Source organism: Apodemus sylvaticus, chromosome 3 (genome assembly GCF_947179515.1).
Source record: "Apodemus sylvaticus chromosome 3, mApoSyl1.1, whole genome shotgun sequence".
Lineage (NCBI taxonomy): Eukaryota > Metazoa > Chordata > Mammalia > Rodentia > Muridae > Apodemus > Apodemus sylvaticus.
The window spans coordinates 46,857,877-46,877,274 of record NC_067474.1 but is presented as its reverse complement, the minus strand read 5'-3'; the positions used below and the strand labels follow the sequence as shown (position 1 = coordinate 46,877,274).

The following is a 19,398-nucleotide window of genomic DNA, read 5'->3' as shown; positions in this document are numbered from 1 at the left end:
TCTGGCCTCTTCAGGCACCAGACATGCATACATTCAGACAAAGCACTCAAACAAATAACATTAAAAAATGTAAAAAAAAAAAAAAAAAGTTTTAAAAAAGGGAAGTGAGCCCATCCATGAATTTCTATCACATTTGTTGTGTTTAGGGCTGAGTTTTGGTCCATTAGGGTGTTAACTAAGGACAGTTTTTTTTTTTTCACGTTAGAGTATGACCTGGACTCTGGCATTTTTAGGGTATAAACTAGTAAAAATTGATTACCATCCCTCCTTCTCTCCCTCCCCCTCCCTCTCCTTCACCTTGAATTTACTCTGTGTAGCTTTGGCTGTCCTGGAACTCACTCTGTAGATCAAACTGACCTGCCTCTGCCTCCCAAGTGTTTGGGATTAGAGGCGTGCACTCCTTTTTTAAAAAATTTTATACTGTATCTTATTTCACCTAGTTGTGGCAATTTAAGAGAGGGTAGAATAAGAACCCGCAGAAGCTTTTAATACAAGAAAACCTCAGAACACTAATTATTGGGTGTATCATCAATAACAATTTTTGAACTTGTATCACTCTGGAGGAAAAGGAGAGTATGACTTCTTGAATTTCTTCATCGGGTAACTTTAGACCCGTTATGATACAAACACGAGCTGTGCAAATCATGTTACTTAGGCTTATCGTCAATCAACATTTTGGATAAAACTTGTCATATACAATTCCTCTTCTTAGGAGGAGTTGACGCGCCCCAGCTCCACGTCGAGCCGAGAGGCCTAGTTTAGAGTTAGGGTTGTGCTGTACGGTGGGCGAGCGCGGGGCGCTGGTCACCGGCCGCCGAGGGCCGCCAAGGACAGCCGAGCGCTGGCCATTGCCAAGCGCTGCCGAAGCGCCTAGACTTGCCGAGGGCTGCCGAGGACAGCTAAGCGTTGCCAAGGGCAGCCAAGCGCTGCCAAGGTGGCGAGCGTTACATAGGGCTGGCCGGGACTGCCGAGCGGCGCCGAGCGTTGCCGAAGACTGGCAAGACAGCCGAGCGCCGCCGAGGGCCGACTCGGATAGACCGTAGCACGCCCGCGCCATGGGTCCGGTGGTGGAGCGGCCGGCCGAGCCGGGCACGAGCGGCGCCGTGGAGCTGGAGCTGCTGAAGCGGCGCGCGGCCGAGCGCATCGACGAGGCGGCCGAGCGCCTGGGCGCGCTGAGCCGCGCCATCTGGAGCGCGCCCGAGCTGGCCTACGAGGAGCACCGCGCGCACGGCGAGCTCACGCGCTTCTTCGAGCGCGAGCCGCCGGCCGCCTCGTGGGCGGTGCAGCCGCACTTCGGGCTCCCCACCGCCTTCCGTGCCGAGTGGGCGCCGCCCGAGGCCGCGGCGGGACCCCGCGCGCTGCAGCTGGCCTTCCTATGCGAGTACGACGCGCTGCCAGCCCTGGGCCACGCCTGCGGCCACAACCTCATCGCCGAGGTTGGGGTGGCTGCGGCGCTCGGCCTCAGGGCTGCGCTGGAGAGCATCGCTGCGCCGCCGCCGGTCAAGGTGAGCCATGCCCGGCCAGCGCGGCGTGTGCGGGGTCCACCCCGGAGAGCCAGACCAGCCCGAGTACCAATTATTTTTGATGGCAAACAGCAGCAGTTGTGTGATCTCTGGAAGGCATACATGTTGTAGACTCAACAAACAAACAAAAGATTTTGATTTGAGTAATTGGTATTTGTATAGTAAGTTTAGTGTTTAGACTGTCAGTCCTCTTTAAGAATAAAACTAACGGAGAAGCTAACAAAACATTTGCTACGTAGATGGGTTCATATTTAAGTGTACATTTTTATTTCATATTAAACAGGCGTCTCGGTTCTTTAAGCAGGAGAATGCCGTGCATGTCTGTCTTAGGCAAGTCTGATCTTGTGTTTACTCTTTCAGATGGTATATTTAATTCTGTGCCAAGAACCAACCATCTGTCACTCAGCCCGGCTCACCCCCCAGTGGCAGTAATCCTCTACAACAGTTCAGCTCTTGTGGCCCTTTTCCTGTTAGCTACCTTCTCTTTTAGGCCTCTGGGTTTTTGTTTTGTTTGAGGAGGAGGGCTCGAGACCCTGGACAGACTTAGAACTAAGGTCTCAGTAGTTGGCAATGAGCCCATTAGATTCAGAGTAAGGGACGGCCAGGAGTGGTGACACATGTCAGGCTGAGCTCTGTGAGTTCGAGGTCAGCCTAGTCTTCATGAGCTCCAGGACAGCCCGGATTACATAGAGATCCTGCCTTACCCCCTCCTCCAAAAGCAGCCCAATTTAAGATACTTTAGAAATTTACAAATAAATAAAGCCAGACTTTGAGAAGTATACCGATTTCTAATTTCAAGTGGTTGTTCTCAACAATGTGCCTCGGCCCTCTCTTACTAAAAAAATGAATATGAATGGATTCCCTTTGCAAACAAAGCCTTAAAAAAAAAAAACTCCATCTTGTTTCATTGTATTTTATACATGAACTTAACAATACATTAAATTTATGGAGATGATTTGTCTTTGCTTTTTAAAAATTGCTTGAAGAAGTTAAGCTTAAATATCAAAGTAAAATGTTTATTCTGTAAAGTTCTCTTTTGTTTGATTAGGTGTTTGGTGACCCTTAAATCTTCCTGGTTGAACTGGTGGAGTCGAATTAGTAAGTTTGTGTAATAGTTGGCGGTTTCTAACTATGGCACTGAGATTGTTTAATGTTCGTCAATGGAAGGTGAATGAGTTAAGACTTTTAAAGCCGTTTCTCAGTGAGGACTCAGAGTTCCGACCAGAAGGCCAGGGGAGCTATGTAAGATAACTGTAGCTCTGAAGAGTCGCTCTGTAACCCGGGAAGCCCACAGCCTGCCTGAAATGGCGCAGACTACTTACCACCTCACAGGCTTCTTGTGAGGGTAACACACAGGCCACTTGCAAGGTCCTCAGCAGCAGAGCGTATGACTAATTGTACCTGTTACAGACAGGCTTAGCCATGGAGAAACTTTAACAGCTAAGTCCTGTCGAAGGTTGAAGTACATAGAATTCTACTTGTTTTTGGTCTTTGTTATAACTTACTTTAAGTTGAGTATAAAATTGGGGAGATTTTCCTGTAGCATTTCTGGCATGCATTTGTAACAGATTACTGGAACAATACAAATTGAATTTTGTGATTCTGCATCATATATTTTAATTCATGGTTTAAATGTCAGACTGTGACTTCTTTTTAGGGTTTGAGGACTTAAGTATATATTCTGAATGCACACACACTTTTTAAAGATGTATTTCTTTATTATATGTAAGTACACAGTAGCTGTCTTCAGACACACCAGAAGAGGGTATCAGATCTCATTACGGATGGTTGTGAGCCACCATGTGGTTACTGGGATTTGAACTCAGTACCTTCAGAAGAGCTGTCAGTGCTCTTAACCACTGAGCCATCTCTCCAGCCCCATTTTATTTATTTATTTATTTATTTTTTGCACGCACACTTTAAAAAAAAAATTTAGTGTTTTCCTGCTAGGAATCTCCGCTAACATCTGCATTTGCTTGTAGGTGATTGTCCTGGGAACCCCTGCAGAAGAAGATGGCGGTGGCAAAGTCGATCTAATTGAAGCTGGTGCTTTTGAGAACCTTGATGTTGCTTTCATGGCTCACCCGTCTCAAGAGAACGCCGCCTACCTCCCGGATGTGGCCGAGCATGAGTAAGTGATCCCACTGAAGAGAATTTCTTAGTGGGCACCGGACTGAAGAGTAATCAAAGCTAGGGCAAAAGCACTCTGTCATGCAAGCCTAACGACCCCAGTTCCATCCTCAGAAGAACATCAAATCAGAGAGGGCAGAGTTGTCCTCTGATCTCCACAGGTGTCCAATTGCTCGCTCGCACAAATACACACACACAGACACACACACAGACACACACACACACACACAGACATACACGCACGCACACACAGATACACACACACAGACACACACACAGATACACACACACACAGACACACACAGACACACACACAGACACACACACAGATACACAGACACACACAGACACACACACACAGACATACACACACAGATACACACACACAGACACACACGCGCACACACACACACACACACACACACAGACACACAGATACACACACAGACACACACAAACACACACACAGACACACACACACAGACACACACACAGACACACACACAGACACACACGCACGTACACACAGACACACACACACAGATACACACACATACACAGACACACACACACACAGACACACACAGACACACACACAGACACACACACAGATACACACACACAGACACACACGCACGCACACACAGACACACACACAGACACACACACAGACACACACACAGATACACACACAGATACACACACACAGACACACACACAGATACACACACACAGACACACACACAGATACACACACACAGATACACACACACAGACACACACGCACACACAGACACACACACACAGACACACACACATACACACACACACACACACCCCAGACATAGTTTGGAAAAGGAAAGGAAAGCGAGCAGCTAAGCCTCTGCATTCACACATTTAAAATGTAAAATGAACTGGGCGTGGGTGAGCTACTCACCCGTATTCACATGACTCAGGAGACTAAGACTTGAGGAACTGAGGCCAGCGTAGACTGCACAGAGGCCCTGGGAACTGGACATAATGATGTGAGGTTTGCTTTACAACCTCTCTTCTGATCATGGTTTGTTATTATGCTCATAACTGAACTATTAAAAGGGGATCAGACACTTGTGTTCTCTTTTGAACTTAGTCTGGTTTCTGGATTTGATAAGGAATTATCTTTACAAGGGACAGTTTTAAGGCTGCAAAAGAGAGCACTTCTCCATGCTGTTCTTTTGTTTTGTTTTGTTTGTTTGTTTGTTTGTTTGTTTGCTTGTTTTCTGAGACAGAGTTTCTCTGTGTAGCCCTGGCTGTCCTGGAACTTACTCTGTAGACCAGGCTGGCCTGGAAATCAGAAATCCACCTGCCTCTTCCTCCCAAGTTCTGGGATTAAAGGCATGCGCCACCACTGCCCGGCTCCATGCTGGACTTAGTTCTATGGACCTGGAGGAGGGTCCTCTTTTGCATCTAGAAGGATGTATCCTTGAACTGGTATGACTGTTTAACCACAAAGGAGAGTAGAGACAGTGAGAGTAGAGACAGCTGTGGTCTGGTTAGTGGTCCAGTCCCCAGGAGTCACTGCTGGGCTGTCAGTGAATTCTGTAGTAGCTGGGACTCCGGGGTGTGATGATAGAGCTGTCCCTGCGGTGTAGTTGGGCTCAGAAATTTTACTTCTCTGAGCCCCAGCATACCTTGCTATCAGAGGGTAGTTTTTAATTGTATCTTCCTTTCTTCCTTCATTCCATTCATCCATCCATCCATCCATCCATTCATCCATCCATCCATCCATCTATCGATCGATTGATCTATCTATCTATCTATTTATTTATTTATGCTTTTCGAGACAGGGTGTCTTTGCATAGCCTTAGCTGTCCTGGAACTCACTCTGTAGAGCAGGCTGGCCTCGAACTCACAAAGACCTGCCAATCTTTGTCTCCAGAGTACTGGGATTAAAGTATTGGGATAGCACTGCCCAGCGGTATCTTCATTCTTACCAACTTGGAACTGTGACTGTAAGAATAGAAACGATTCACTTTGTATGGGGCGTGGGGGAGAGGCAGATATAATTTTATCTCTGTACCTTCGGAAAATATTAGAAGTTACAAATCTCTGCCAGTACTTCTGGCTGGAAGAGGCCGGCAAGCTGCAGACAGGCTTCCGAGACTGTTAGGATTATATTTAGACCTTGATCATATATTTGTCTTGATCTTAAAGTCAACCCAATTGGTTCCACATGCCCCACCCCCTCAGTTAAGGTCTGGCATATAGCACAGGCTTGCCTGGAACTCACTATGTAGTTGAGGTTGTCCTCAAACCACTTGCCTCTACTACTGCAGTACTGGGATTGCAGGGATTGTGTGTGTGTGTCTGTGTCCTTGTCTTGTTTCTGTGGTGTTGGGGAGTGTGTGAGCCTAAGACTTTATGCATGCTGGGTAAGCACTCTGCCCTCTGAACTGTGTGTCCAGCCCAGATTGGTTTGTTTGCTTGTTGATTTAAACAATCTCATATATCCCAGGCTAGCCTCAGATTTGCTATGTAGCTGAAGATGATCTTGTGATCCTTTTGCTTCCCCAGTACTGGAATTACAGGAATACACCACTATGCCCAGTTGTATATGGAGTTAGGATTGAGGCCAAGGCTTCATATATGATAGGCAAACATTCTACCAGCTGAACTCTGATGATATCTACACACACACACACACACACACACTCACACACACACACACACACACACACACACACACACACACTCACACACACACTTACTATGTAGGTCTTACTCTGTAGCCCTGGCCAGCCTGGAACTCAGTATGCGGTCTAGGCTGGCCTTGAATTTGTAAAGCTCTACCTGCCCCTGCCTCCTGAGTGTTGGAATTAAAGGCATTTATGTATCATTAGCGTGTATGTATATGATGAGGGGGCATGTATGTATATGATGAGGGGGCATGTATGTATATGATGAGGGGCATGTATGCCTTTGTACACAGGTTGCAGTGAGAGCACACTGGTGGAGTTGGTTCTCCTTGTACTGATACACGGGTTCCGAGGGTCAAACTCAGGTTTCAGGGTGTCAGACCTGTTTGGCAAACACTTTGCCTGCAGAGCCTCCTTACTAGTGCTACCCTCTCCCACCCCCACCCCTCCCACCCCACCCCCACCTCTTTAACTGTTGTCTTTTTTTTTTTTTTTTTTTTTTTTGATTTTGGTTTTTTTGAGACAGGGTTTCTCTGTGTAGCCCTGGCTGTCCTGGAACTCACTCTGTAGACCAGGCTGGCCTCAAACTCAGAAATCCGCCTGCCTCTGCCTCCCAGAGTGCTAGGATTACAGGCATACGCCACCACCGCCCTGCTAACAGTTTGTCTTAAAAACAATTATACATCAGTTAAACAAACTGCTACTTTATCCAAAACAGACCTTTGAGTTAAAATACTACTATTGATATAAAAGATCCATTAATATTTCTTTTTCTTATTTACTGTTCTTTAACTATGGTTTTAAACTTTGTGTTTAATATAGTCTAAGCATTTGACAACCTTTTAATTTTTTTATTTTGTGTGTGTGTGTGTGTGTGTGTGTGTAGGTGTGTGTGTGTGTGTAGGTGTGTGTGTGTGTGTGTGTGTGTGTGTGTACATGCACAGATGTGTTCCATGGTCTGGGTGTGGTAGCCAGAGAATGTCTTGTGGGAATTGATATCTCTTTCTACCTTATGAGTCCCAGGGATCCAACTCAGGTTTTCATGCTGAGAGCCCAGTATCTACCTGCTGCGCCATCTCGACAGTCCTTGATAGCTATTTATGTAGTAGAATAATAACTCACAAAGTTAAAAATATTACTGATAATAACCTTTTTGTAACATTAAGAAAAATTTGATCAGAAATAGCTGACATTAGGATACCTTACAAAATTGTGATTATTAGATTTTCAAACATTGTCCTAAGGTATTTAAATTATTTTCTCTTTCCTCGACCTTCCCTCTTGTCACTTTTCCTCAGACTATGTAATCCTAACTGGCCTGGAATTTCCTACAGTTAGCCTCAGCTCAGAGATCTACTTGCCTCTGCTGTCTGAGTGCAGGGATTAACCGAGTGAGCGCCACTCCCAGCAGACCTTTAGAAGACAGGCTTACCTGAGTTCTTGCAGTTTCCGATACAGAACTGTCACACGTAATACTGTATAAAGGCTACAGACATGTTTATGATTCCAACACCTAATACACTGTTGTGTATTTGCTTGAACTACGTTATTGGGCCATCTACTTTATCTCCGTGTTTGGATTTTTCTTTTCTTTCTTTTTTTTCCCCCATCTCTCTAGAAATGGAGCGCAGAGCCTTCCACATGGTAAGCAGACACCCCCACGGAACTACACTCTCATGCCCATGTTCCTGTGCTTTCACTACAGATGCTTTTCAAATACAGCGTCCAATATGGGGGCTCACAGATGGCTCTGTGGGGAAGAACTGGCACTGCTCTGCCAGAGAACTTGTTTGGTTCCCACACACATACCAGGTAGCTCCCAACATCTTGTAACTCCAGATGCGGAGTTCTGATTCACTCTTCTGACCCCTTCAGGCATTGTGTTCACATGTACAAACTTGCACCCACCCATGTGTGCACACGCGTGTGCACATGTGGGGACACCTCACACTCCTTCCCAGCTCTGCATTCACATGTGCATATTCACACATAAACACATAAGCACACACACAACTAATTGGATTTTCTTGTTTTAGTAATACCGGAGAAATTAATTTCCAGCGATTTCTTTGGTTTCATCTCCTAGTGTGACTGTGAAATACTACGGAAAAGCGTCTCATGCGGCCGCTTACCCTTGGGAGGGTGTGAACGCCTTGGACGCCGCAGTCCTTGCCTACAACAACCTCTCTGCGTTAAGACAGCAGATGAAGCCAACCTGGAGAGTTCATGGTATGCACACTGAATATTTGTATGGTAAACAGTGCTTATTATATTTCAGTGCAGTAAAATTATTTAATACTAGATTTTTTTTTTTAAATTGAGGGTTGGTAGCTAGGTGGTGGTGTCTCAAGTCTTTAATTCCGGCACTTGGGAGGCAGAGGCAGAGCCTGGTCTACAGAGTAAGTTCCAGGACAGCCAGGGCTACACAGAGAAACCCTGTCTTGAGAAACTAAACAAACAAAGCAAAACACATTTTCATGCACACACACACACACACACACACACACACACACACGGCTCTGCAGGATGTGTTCCTTTAGTAGAATGCTCACCTTGAATGCACTGTGTGCTGGATTTGATTCCCAGCACTGTGTAAAGCCTGATGTGTCACACACCTGTAATTCCTGTACTTGGAGTCAGAAGTTCATGATCATCCTCAGCCACCTGTAAATGTGAGGGCAACCTGGGATACATGAGGCTCTTTCTCAAAAAAAAAAGAAGTGTTGGTTACTAGTTTTACTTACTCAGGGGCTAGTACACTCTTTTAAAATTCTGTGTATAGAAATATAGTAGCACGGTCTTCTCTGACGGGTACACACTTCCTCCTACCCTGTCTGGGATTAGATACATAAGCCATGACACCGATTTACGTTGTCCTTTCCACACACACACCCTCCCTCCTTTCTTCCCTTCTTTCTTTCCTTCCTTCCTTTCTTCTTTTGGTTTATTCTGTATGATCTAGGAAATCATGCTTTAATCACTACTTAAGTCTAAAGAATACTCAATTTTGCTTTATGCTGAAATCTGTTTGTAATTATACTTTTGCAAGCTTCTTGTCTTAATTTTCTTTTCTGGTTGGAGTGGCAGGTGGTTTGGGATGGGTTCTCACTACGTGGTCCAGTCTGCCCTCAAATCCATGCTGTGCTTTTGTGTCAGCCTCCTGAGTGCCAAGGTTGCAGGCCTGGCCTGTCTTGTTGCTTGCTCTAATTTCCTCAGAAGGGATAGGAGTGGAAAACATTTAATTAGATGATTGGGAATTCAGGTTTTCTTTTCTTTTTCTCCTCTCCTCCTCTTCCTCTTCCTCCCCCCCCCCACCCCCTCCGTTCTCCTTTATTTAAGATGAGGTATTTTGTAGCCCAGGCTATGTAGCCAAGGATTGTCTTGAACTCATGATCCTCCTGTCTCCTCCTCTTAAGTGCTGAGATTATAGAGCTGCACAACTGGCTGTGACTAGATTGTTTTGTATCTCTTTTAGCTATTAATAGAAACAAATAAACCTTCATTTTGTGTGATCCCAAACAAACATGTGTGTTTTGATAGTTTACAGCACTTAGGGGTCTTTGTTTTGCTTTTGCTTCTAGACATGATTGTAACCAAAGGTCTGAGAAGCCATGGAAGTAGTCTCTAATTGGTATGAAAATTATTTCTCCACCACCACGTGTCATTTAAAAGATTCATAGGGTTTTTCAAATGTGATGATAGTTACAGAGTCTCATGCTGTTGTAAGATTGTGCCATACTTTGTTTTTTTAAATTGCACAACTCTAATAAAACCTATGGATGAATTGCCTTCAGGAAGTTTAAGATGCTGTTTGGTTTTGTGGTTATATGATTCTGGGTTTCTGTATAATCTGGATTGTAATCTCTCCTTCCTCACCTCCTTTCTTCTTCTTCTTTCCAGTTGTGGGAATTACACCCAATATCTCACCCATGTTCGGCAAATGTTCTGTTGTCCAACTTTATCCTTAACACAAGCTGAGGATAATATCCTTAACATTAAATGGCTCCCTTAGAATAAAGTACATATAGACAGTTTTCCCTCATTAGCTGGGAAATAGCACCTCTCTGTGACAGTGTTGTCAAAATCTGTTTATCAGTGAAGCTATTAAGAAATTATTTTCCCTTTTATACTGGCTGTAAAACATTCTTTAAAGAAATCACCAAATTTAACTTCAGGATTTTGGTTCTTTTTACAGGCATAATAAAAAACGGTGGCGTGAAGCCAAATATCATCCCCTCTTACTCCGAATTAGTCTATTACTTCCGTGCGCCCTCGATGAAAGAGCTTCAAGTTCTGACCAAAAAGGCAGAAGACTGCTTCAGAGCTGCGGCTTTGGCTACAGGCTGCACAGTAAGAGCTTTTCATAGTTAATTATGATCTCAGTTATGTGCGGGCTGTGGCTGTTCCTGTTGCTGCATTAGACACTACCTTGGTTCTTTTTTCTTGTGGTGATTCTTAGTTTGTGCTTGTGGTGGCACAGGGAACCTGTCTCTGCCTTGCCCTCACTGGTCATGTCTTGAATCTGCAGAAGAGGTTGGTTAATGAAATCCTTTAATGAGTGTTGAATGTGAAAGCCTTTAATTCTGACATATCTCTTCAGTGTCTGTGATAGAGATTACTGTAGGTCACCCTGCCCAAACCACAGCAGGAGTACTTAGCATAACACTGTGCTAGTCCTGCCTTTTTACCTCACTTTGCATAGTTCCCATAAAGGGCATTTTGTGACCGTATCTGCATATGTCATTGGCAAGGGTGTGATATAAATGTGTGTATGGCTTGCTGGGATGGGAGTCAAGACAGACTCAGAGCAAAGGAGAGTTTGTGGTGAAGTCAGAAACATTTCATTATCAGCCTTGTGTGCTGCGACATGGGATGAGGTTCATCGTCACATAAAGTTCAAATACTGTAGTGTCTGGATGGGGAGACAAGATCTTAGATGTTGCTTTCAGTCAGACAAGACCTGTGTCTCCCGGCCATTAGAAACATAGTATCTCTGGGGCTCTGTTTCTCACTGGAAAAATGGGGACAATAATATCATCTCTCCTAGGTTTCTTGGGAGGGTCAGATGAAGTAGCATCTGTGAGGAGATGGCAGCCTAGCCTCCCTCTGTTCTGTCCTTGGTGCAGCAGTTACTCACGCGGCAGTGCGTGGTAGTGCGTCTCAGCAGTTATCCTCACAGTGTGCACCTTTTGTCTTAAGAGTAGAATGAACAGCGTTGGGCAGAGCAGAGCAGTTAAGACAGTTTCCAGGTGGGGTCTGTAGCTTAGCCTGGCGAACACAGGATCCTGAGTTCAGTTCCCAGTTGGTGGGATGGGAGGAGAGGGTTCTGCAGACCCAACTGAGCTTTGAAGGACTGTCATACTTCCAAACACGTGAACAATAAAGAGATCTCAGAGGCAAGTGATGTGGTTGGAAAGACAAGAATGCACAAATGTTCATCTTGTATGGCGAATAGGTAAATAGGTGCACAAGACGTGGGGAAGAGTAATGACATGTCCTCTTAGGCCACTTGCAAAGAGACCGAGTGTACGGCTATAACGCACCCACAGCCCAGGGGACTAAACACTTACTTCCTTATAACTAGAAATCATCTAAACATTTATAAGTTAGACACATGAACTCTTATGAGCTACTATCTCTGCGTAGTCACTGAGCTAGGGCTTAGGAACTGGAGAGATGGCTCTATCAGCAAAGCACTTGCTTTGCAAGCCGAGGACCTGGGTTTGATCTCCACAGCCCATTTTAAAAAGGCAGGTGTGGTGCAGTGCACTCGTAATCCCAGCGCTGGGGGGCCAGACTCGGGCAGAGGACTGGCCCCTGGGCACCGTCCCCTGAGCTTGGTCTCCTGCCTACCACATGCACGCACGTGTGCACAAACAGATGCAGAGCTCATTGTTGGATTTAAAGCTATATTTAAGTAGCCTTTCACTAGTTTATATTTTGGCCGATTTATAAAATGTTTGCCATTATTCCTACCTTAGATGTTGCCAAAAAAATAGAAGAAGTTTGATCTCTGCTGTTTAATGATGAACTTTTGCTTATTGAAAACAAAAACTGTTAAGTGCACTTACACAGTCACATGGAGACTGCTTCTGGGTCTTCATGTCACACCAATAAGCAAGGCTACCTTACTGAAATGTGTGTATTCTCTGAGGATCCCTTTGAAACAAGGCTGAGAGATGTCAGGGACAGTTCTGTGCTAAGCGGGTCGACTTGTATGAATGAACTTTTCCCTTTTGGAGACTGAACTCTAGAGCCATATCCGCCAGAGCCGTTCTGCACCACCGGCCTGGCAGCAGAATGACTTGGAGGTTCAGGTTCTAAAAAGGAAGTTTCTGGGCACCGCCATGCCGTGTTAGGTGACTGAAGTCGATGCTTGGTGGCCAGGATAGAAGTTAGGAACTCTAACTTTATAATGCTCTTTTTTTTTTTGGATTTTTCGATTTTGTTTTTTTCAAGACAGGGTTTCTCTGTGTAGCCCTGGCTGTTCTGGAACTCACTCTGTAGACCAGGCTGGCCTCGAACTCAGAAATCCGCCTGCCTCTGCCTCCCAGAGTGCTGGGATTACAGGTGTGCGTCACTACCGCCTGGCGTTATTTATTTATTTATTTATTTATTTATTTATTTATTTATTTAAGGTAAGAGGTTTGTGAGAGTTTATGTCTGGGATGGAAAGTGCCCATCCTAAATCCATTTCCTGTAAGAAACCATCACTGTTTTGGACTCAGTGGATTTGAGTTTTTTAATCTCAAGCTTGTTTTGTAACCTTTTTATTAGGTAGAAATTGAAAGCGAATCACACGATTATTACAATGTCATTCCCAATAAAACACTGTGCAGTGCGTATGTGGAGAACGGAAAGAAGCTGGGAATAGAATTCATTTCAGAAGTTGCAGTGTCGAACGGCCCTTCAGGTAACCAAGCTGTCCTAGACCGAGCTGTTTTAGCAAGAGAAATGCCAATTTATATTTGACTGTCTTAAGAGGCAAGGGGAACTGGCACCTTGTCTTTCAAGAGGGGTCTTGATGTAACCCAGACTGGCCTCAAAACCTACACATAGCTGACAATGACCTTGATCCTGGCCCTCCTGCCTCTGCTTCCCAGATGCAGGGATTATAGATCCATGCCACCACCTGGGGTTTATTAGATGCTGGGGACTGCACCAGGCTCCGTGCATGTTGAGTGAGCGCTGCCAACCCTGATGCATTTTTAGAAATGTGTATGAGGATTTTGCCTCTGTGTATGCATACTGTCCGCTTTCCCAGCGCCCTTGGAGGCCAGCACAGGGCATTGTGTTCTCTGGAACTTGCGTTTATAGGTAGCAAATGCTCTAAACTGCTGGGCTACCTCCATCTCACTAATGGTATTTTTAATGATATTCCTTCACACTTGGGTTATTGAGAAAGCTACTGAATTCTCTTTGAGTGTAGAGTGTCACAATAGTAGCCTTTTTTTTTTTTAATTTTTTTTTAACAGGGCTGAGGACCGAACCCAGGGCCTTACGCTTTCTAGGCAAACACTCTACCACTGAGCTAAATCCCCAACCCGCCTTTTTTTTTTTTTTTAAATAAGTGGTCAGTCTGCTAAGAGAGTTCTAAATATTTCTAGTGTTTACATTTAATTCTATTTTTTTCTTGTGATGCTGGGATGGATCAAACCCACAGCCTTATGTATGCTTAGCAAGTGCTCCACCACTAAGCTATATCTCCCCAGCCTTTACTTCTAATCTTTAAATAAGCTACTAAAATGGGAGATAGGATTTTAATTCACTTCAGTTTATCACAGTAAGCACGTTGTTAAGTATTTAGTGATCTAGTGCATTTTCAGATTCTAAGAAGTAACCCATCTTACAGTCTAGCTGTATTTGGGATTTATTTATTTATTGAGACCAGGTCTTCTCATACATCGTCTAGGCTGGCCTTTGCCTTGTGATCCTCCTGCTCGAGGCTCTCAAGTTTTGGGAGTACAGGTATGTGCCACCACATCCAGCTTACTAGAGTTAAGGTGTGTGTGAATGTTTGTATGTACACCATGTGTGGGCAGAGCCCAGAAGGAGTCATGAGATCCCTTGGAACTAGAGTTCAGATAATTATGAACTTCTATATGGGTGCTGGGAATAAAATCCCAGGTCTTCTGCAAGAGCGGTAAGTACTCTTAGGCACTTAGCCAACTCTCCATCCCCTATTTTTAAAGTTTTTGTTTACTATTATGTGTATATGAGTACATGATGTATGTGTGTGTGCATGCATGCTCTGTGTGTGTGTGTGTGTGTGTGTGTGGTTGTGCATACCATAGCATGCCTTTAATCCCAGCACTAGGAAGGCAGAGGCAGGTGGATCTTTGTGAGTGCAAGGACAGCTAGGGCTACTACATAGTGAGATCCTGTCTCAGAAAAAAAGAAGGAAGAGGAGGGAGAGGGGGAGGGGAGGAGAAAGAAGATTAGCTTTAAATGAAAACAGAAAATGGATGCAAACAAAAGATTTTTATGAGAAAACTGAAGTAGATTAAAAAGAAAAAATAAGTAAATGCAGCAAGGTTCAGAAAAAAGGGTAAGAGTTCAGCGACCCCTCCCAGGACACTGTTCAGAGACCCCTCCCAGGACACTGTTCAGAGACCCCTCCTAGGACATGGCTGATACAAGGATTGAGGTGGAAGGCTGAGGGTTAGTAGAGAATTCAGTGCTGACGTCTGCAGCACGTGAACTACAGCTGCAGTGATCAGATATGTGTGGTCTCTGCAGATGTTGAAACCTTCCCTGGATCTGATTAAAACTGCAGAATGCTGAGTAAAGTCAGTGGAATACATGTCTACCTGTCCTTCCGTGTACACACCCACACAGACACACACTCGAAACATGTTTTGAGACAGGCTCTTATGTAAGCCAGGCTACTCTTGAACTTGTATCTTGAGGGTGACCTTGAACTGAGTGGGCGACCTCCACTCCTGAGTGCTGGGATTATAGGCACGGGGAGCCATGTTTGGTTTATGCAGGCCTGGGATCAGACCTGGGCTTCATGTGTGCTCCTGGCCAGCTGCCTTCCAAGCTATATGCCCACGGCAGGGACTGCATTAATGTTAGCATTCTGGTTTGCACAGGGTCATAGTTTTGTAAGATGTCACCACTGGGGCCTGTAGGATAGGGGACTCTCTGATAGTTTCCAAATAAAAGAACAAGTAGATAATGTCATCCGATCAGTCCTCACATCCTAGCAGAAACTGACACCCAAAGTTGAGGCAGCCAGCTAGAGTCTGCACTTTAGCTTTCTCTCCACAGCTGGGCTTCCGTGGCTGAGCTCCCAGATGCTGTCCCCACTGCAGCAGTGTTTATATATGGATAAACAATAGCATCTCTTGGGAATGGTTGACCATGTAACTATGCTGGAGTGTAAAATCCGCCTGTACTCAGGCTGTCCTTCTGTCACAGGAGACTCAGCACATCCTCAGACAAGGACACTTGGAGGACACGTTAGACAAACACACTCGGGTCTGAAAAGGGGTGGGGGAGTGGCAACCATGTTTCCAGAGCCAGCTTCTCAGTGAGCTCAGTCAACACAAGACGACCTCCCAATATGCTGCACCCCACCTAGCGCTAGCGTGTAGTACAGAAGCAGTGTATTTTACAGTGCCCCAAATCCTAGCCTTTGCCACCTAACTTGTAGCTATGAGACATTAAATGCCTGTAAGACTTGGTTTCTTCCCAAGTCAAAAGAGAACTCTTCAAGTATAAACGGGAAACCTGAGTGTGCTCAGGTGTACACAAGTACAATCCCAGGACTCAGGAAGTTGAGGCAGGGGAATCACAAGTTCAAGACTATCCTGTTCTACATATCAAGATCCTTTCTTAACAAACAAAAGGACAAAAACGTAAAACTTTTAAAGTAAGTGAGGATGTACAAGAGTTCTTAGAGTTTTAGGCAAAGGAATGGCTGTTGCCGTCAGCTGCCCGTGTTGATTTCCTTCCCTTACATTTCCCCTTGTGTGGGTGACTTCCGGGTACAGGTTTAACCTATCAGGATTCACCAAGTAGCCAGTGAATTAGCATAACGCTTTGCTTGTATTATGATTTAGACAACAAATGTTAACTTCTCTTTTGTGACAAGCCGGACATATGGCAATTTAAAATACTATTTCTTGACTACGTATTGGTAAGGAGACATTAGCCAAATAAGCCAATAGGAAGTAAACTGAGACTGACGCGTGACTTGCTACTATTGTGCTGACCATGAGCCGCTCCATAGAGATACTGACCATAGCTGACTGAGTCATCTCCATAGAGACACTGACCTTCCCAGGCTTGTTCAGGGAGCTGGACAGGGAAGCAGCAGGGCTGGGCGTGGCTCAGTGGGTCGCTCAGTCCCTGGCATGCCTGAAGCCCTGGGCTCCTCCCCCAGCATTGCATAACCCAAGTATCGTGGCACCCAGTGTAATTCCAGGGCTTGGAGAGAGAGGCAGGAAGATCAGAGCTTCAAGGTCATCACATACTGAGTTTAAGGCTATCCGGGGCCACGTAATATCTTGCCTTAAAAAAGAAAAGAAGAAAGAAATTGAAAAGCAAAATAGGGGTATATGCTGAAGCCCCATCGCTGCAGAGCGCGGTGGTGGATGTCAGAGCCGTGGGTGTAGAGGATTAGTGGAGCTGTCGGCGTGAGGTCAGGTTAGAGAGGGGCCTGGAGGGAAGCTTGATTCTGAGCTGTGTGCGAGGTGGCATGCAGCAGAACACGAGGATAGTAGATCTGATTCTAGCTGTGTTGAGTCTACGTAAGATATCAAGGAAGAACTATCAGGGGGGCGATAGGATTATATGCAAGAGGGTTGGAGGAGAACTAAGAACGCACTTTGGGTTGCTAATTTGAAAAAAAAAAATAGAGGAACATCTGAGAATATGGAGTGAGAAGAGGGAAGGACCAGCATCAAGTCTCAAGGAACCAGTCCTTCACAGTCAGAGGGGCCTATAGCCCTGGGACAGGAGGTTCTCCGTGGCCTGCTAGTGGGGCTGGCTGTGGGGCTGGGCAGGGACAGGTCTGGAGATGGCTTTGTTAGAGCAGCTTAGCCAGTACAGACGGGTGCAGCAGCAGACAGCTCTCCCGAAGCGCGCCCTAAGAACCGCGACCGAGCCCAGGATTCTCGTTATAACTTCACATTCAGAATATTTACCCAACCACCCCTTTCTTCCTTTTTGTGTTTCAAGGCTCTACTGATTTTGGAAATGTCAGTTTTGTGGTCCCTGGGATTCATCCGTACTTTTACATTGGGACTGATGCCTTGAATCACACGGAGCAGTACACGGAAGCAGCGGGTGAGCGTGCGCTGGGTACCCGGGTTCTCTTCCTCCTCCTGCTGAGTGCTCGTTAGCCCGTTCTCTGGTACAATCGCTTCAGAAAGCACTGTACTGTGCTCAGAGGCTGGAGAGGCAGTTTAGATACTGAGAGATAACCCGAGGAACTAATAAATGAACTTTAATATATAGTGAGGTGTTTCGATCTGTCTTCTTCACCTTTTAGGATCACACGAGGCTCAGCCGTACGCTCTGCGTACAGCCAAGGCTCTGGCAATGACCGCGCTGGACGTCATCTTTAAGCCCGAGCTGCTGGAAGGAATCAGAAAGGAGTTTAAATCGAAGCTTCAGGAAGAACAGCTTTTAAACACGCCAGCATAGAAGGAAAACCTAGGGACTGATCAGGAAACGTTAAGTTTTGCTTGGTTTGGTTTTGTTGTTGTTGTTGTTGTTTTGTTTGTTTGTTTGTTTTTACCTCTAGTGTTTCTCAATGAAAGAGAGCTTGCTTCTTTCTCAGTCCTGGTGATGAGGACAGGATATAGCGAAGACACTAGCTCGTGTCTAGGTTTAGTGGAGTTGGCCATAGGCATTGATGTGTAACACCATCTATTAAGCCAGGTGAGATCTGACTGTGGAACATTTGGTAATGTTTGTAAATGTATCTGTTATATAGTGTTATAAGCCCCACAGGTTTCAGAAGGTAACACTCATGAACTCTGTAGTTCAGAGCGGTGAATGTCTTCTCAGTAGTTTAAGTGGGGGGGGGGGCAGGATTTATTTTAAGCCTAACTGTATCTGTTTGGGTCTAAAGAAAAACTTATAATAAACATTTGCTTGTGGGACACTCCTAGAATCACCAGTACGAAGAATTAGCTTTACTTGTAACACCGGGGGGAGGGGGGGAGGGAGAGAGAGAATGTTTTTTATTTACATGTAATTACAATTACTCCAAGAAGTGGCATAGAACCAGTGGACAGCGACAGGAAGAAATGACAGAAAGGCACGGTCAGCCTTTCCAGCAGGGCAGGGTGGCTTCTGTCATGTTACAGGAGTTGGCCAGGGAGTCCAGGCTGGGTGTGCTCTGCTCTCCAGTGTCCTGCACGGTCCCCACCACCCAGCAGCCTCAGGAGAGCCCCAAAGCCCTGTGGCCCAGTAGTAATATGAACGTGTGGCCTTGGAAAGGAGGCCCTGTAGTTCCTACTGAGACTTAGTTAAACTTCCTGCGGTTTCTCTGAACTTTCTCTTTTGCCTTCTCCGCTTGCTCCAGCATTTGTAGAACCGCAGGAGAGAGTCCTTATGCAGGACAGCCAGGATTCCAGCTGGAAACCTGAAGCATTTCAGTGGTTGTCAGTAAAATCACAGTCAGACCCTGGCGAGGAGCTGGGGAGGGAGTCACAGAAAATCAACAGCCCCTCACGATTCTTACTTTAGTGTGAGTTTCTTTGTCTTTGGTGGGGCTGAGTTTGAGACAAGTTTTCCCTTCTGCCCGCCTCCTCCCCGCTCTCCCCTAGCTACAGTTCTGTGGCTGCTGCCTCTCAGATGCTGGGAGCACAGCACAGCAGCTCTGGGGCGGGGCATTTGGGGAGGCGGTCCAGAATCGGAAGTGGAAGGACACAGGGAGGCAAAGTTGGCTTCTATGGTGGAAGCAAGTCACTTTTCCTGAGTGACACCAGCTGTCACTTGGAAGGTTAACCATCTGCGACCCTTCCAGCCTCGGATTCCTATCTGATGTGTATTTTAGAATTGGGAGAGGGGCTGTGTTTGGAGGGCTAACATCAGAGAATTGCTCTGTTCCC

General features: G+C 45.6%; 1 protein-coding gene across 1 annotated transcript; it reads left to right on the top strand.

Moving 5' to 3' along the window:
* Positions 1 to 872: 872 nt before the first annotated feature.
* On the top strand, positions 873 to 18,472 carry Pm20d2 (peptidase M20 domain containing 2). Its single transcript, XM_052176207.1, has 7 exons — positions 873 to 1,505; positions 3,506 to 3,654; positions 8,415 to 8,557; positions 10,524 to 10,678; positions 13,106 to 13,241; positions 17,516 to 17,623; positions 17,829 to 18,472. Exons 1-7 carry the CDS (start codon positions 1,056 to 1,058, stop codon positions 17,981 to 17,983), a joined length of 1,296 nt encoding a protein of 431 aa, XP_052032167.1. The 5' UTR covers positions 873 to 1,055; the 3' UTR covers positions 17,984 to 18,472.
* The last annotated feature ends 926 nt before the right edge of the window (positions 18,473 to 19,398 follow it).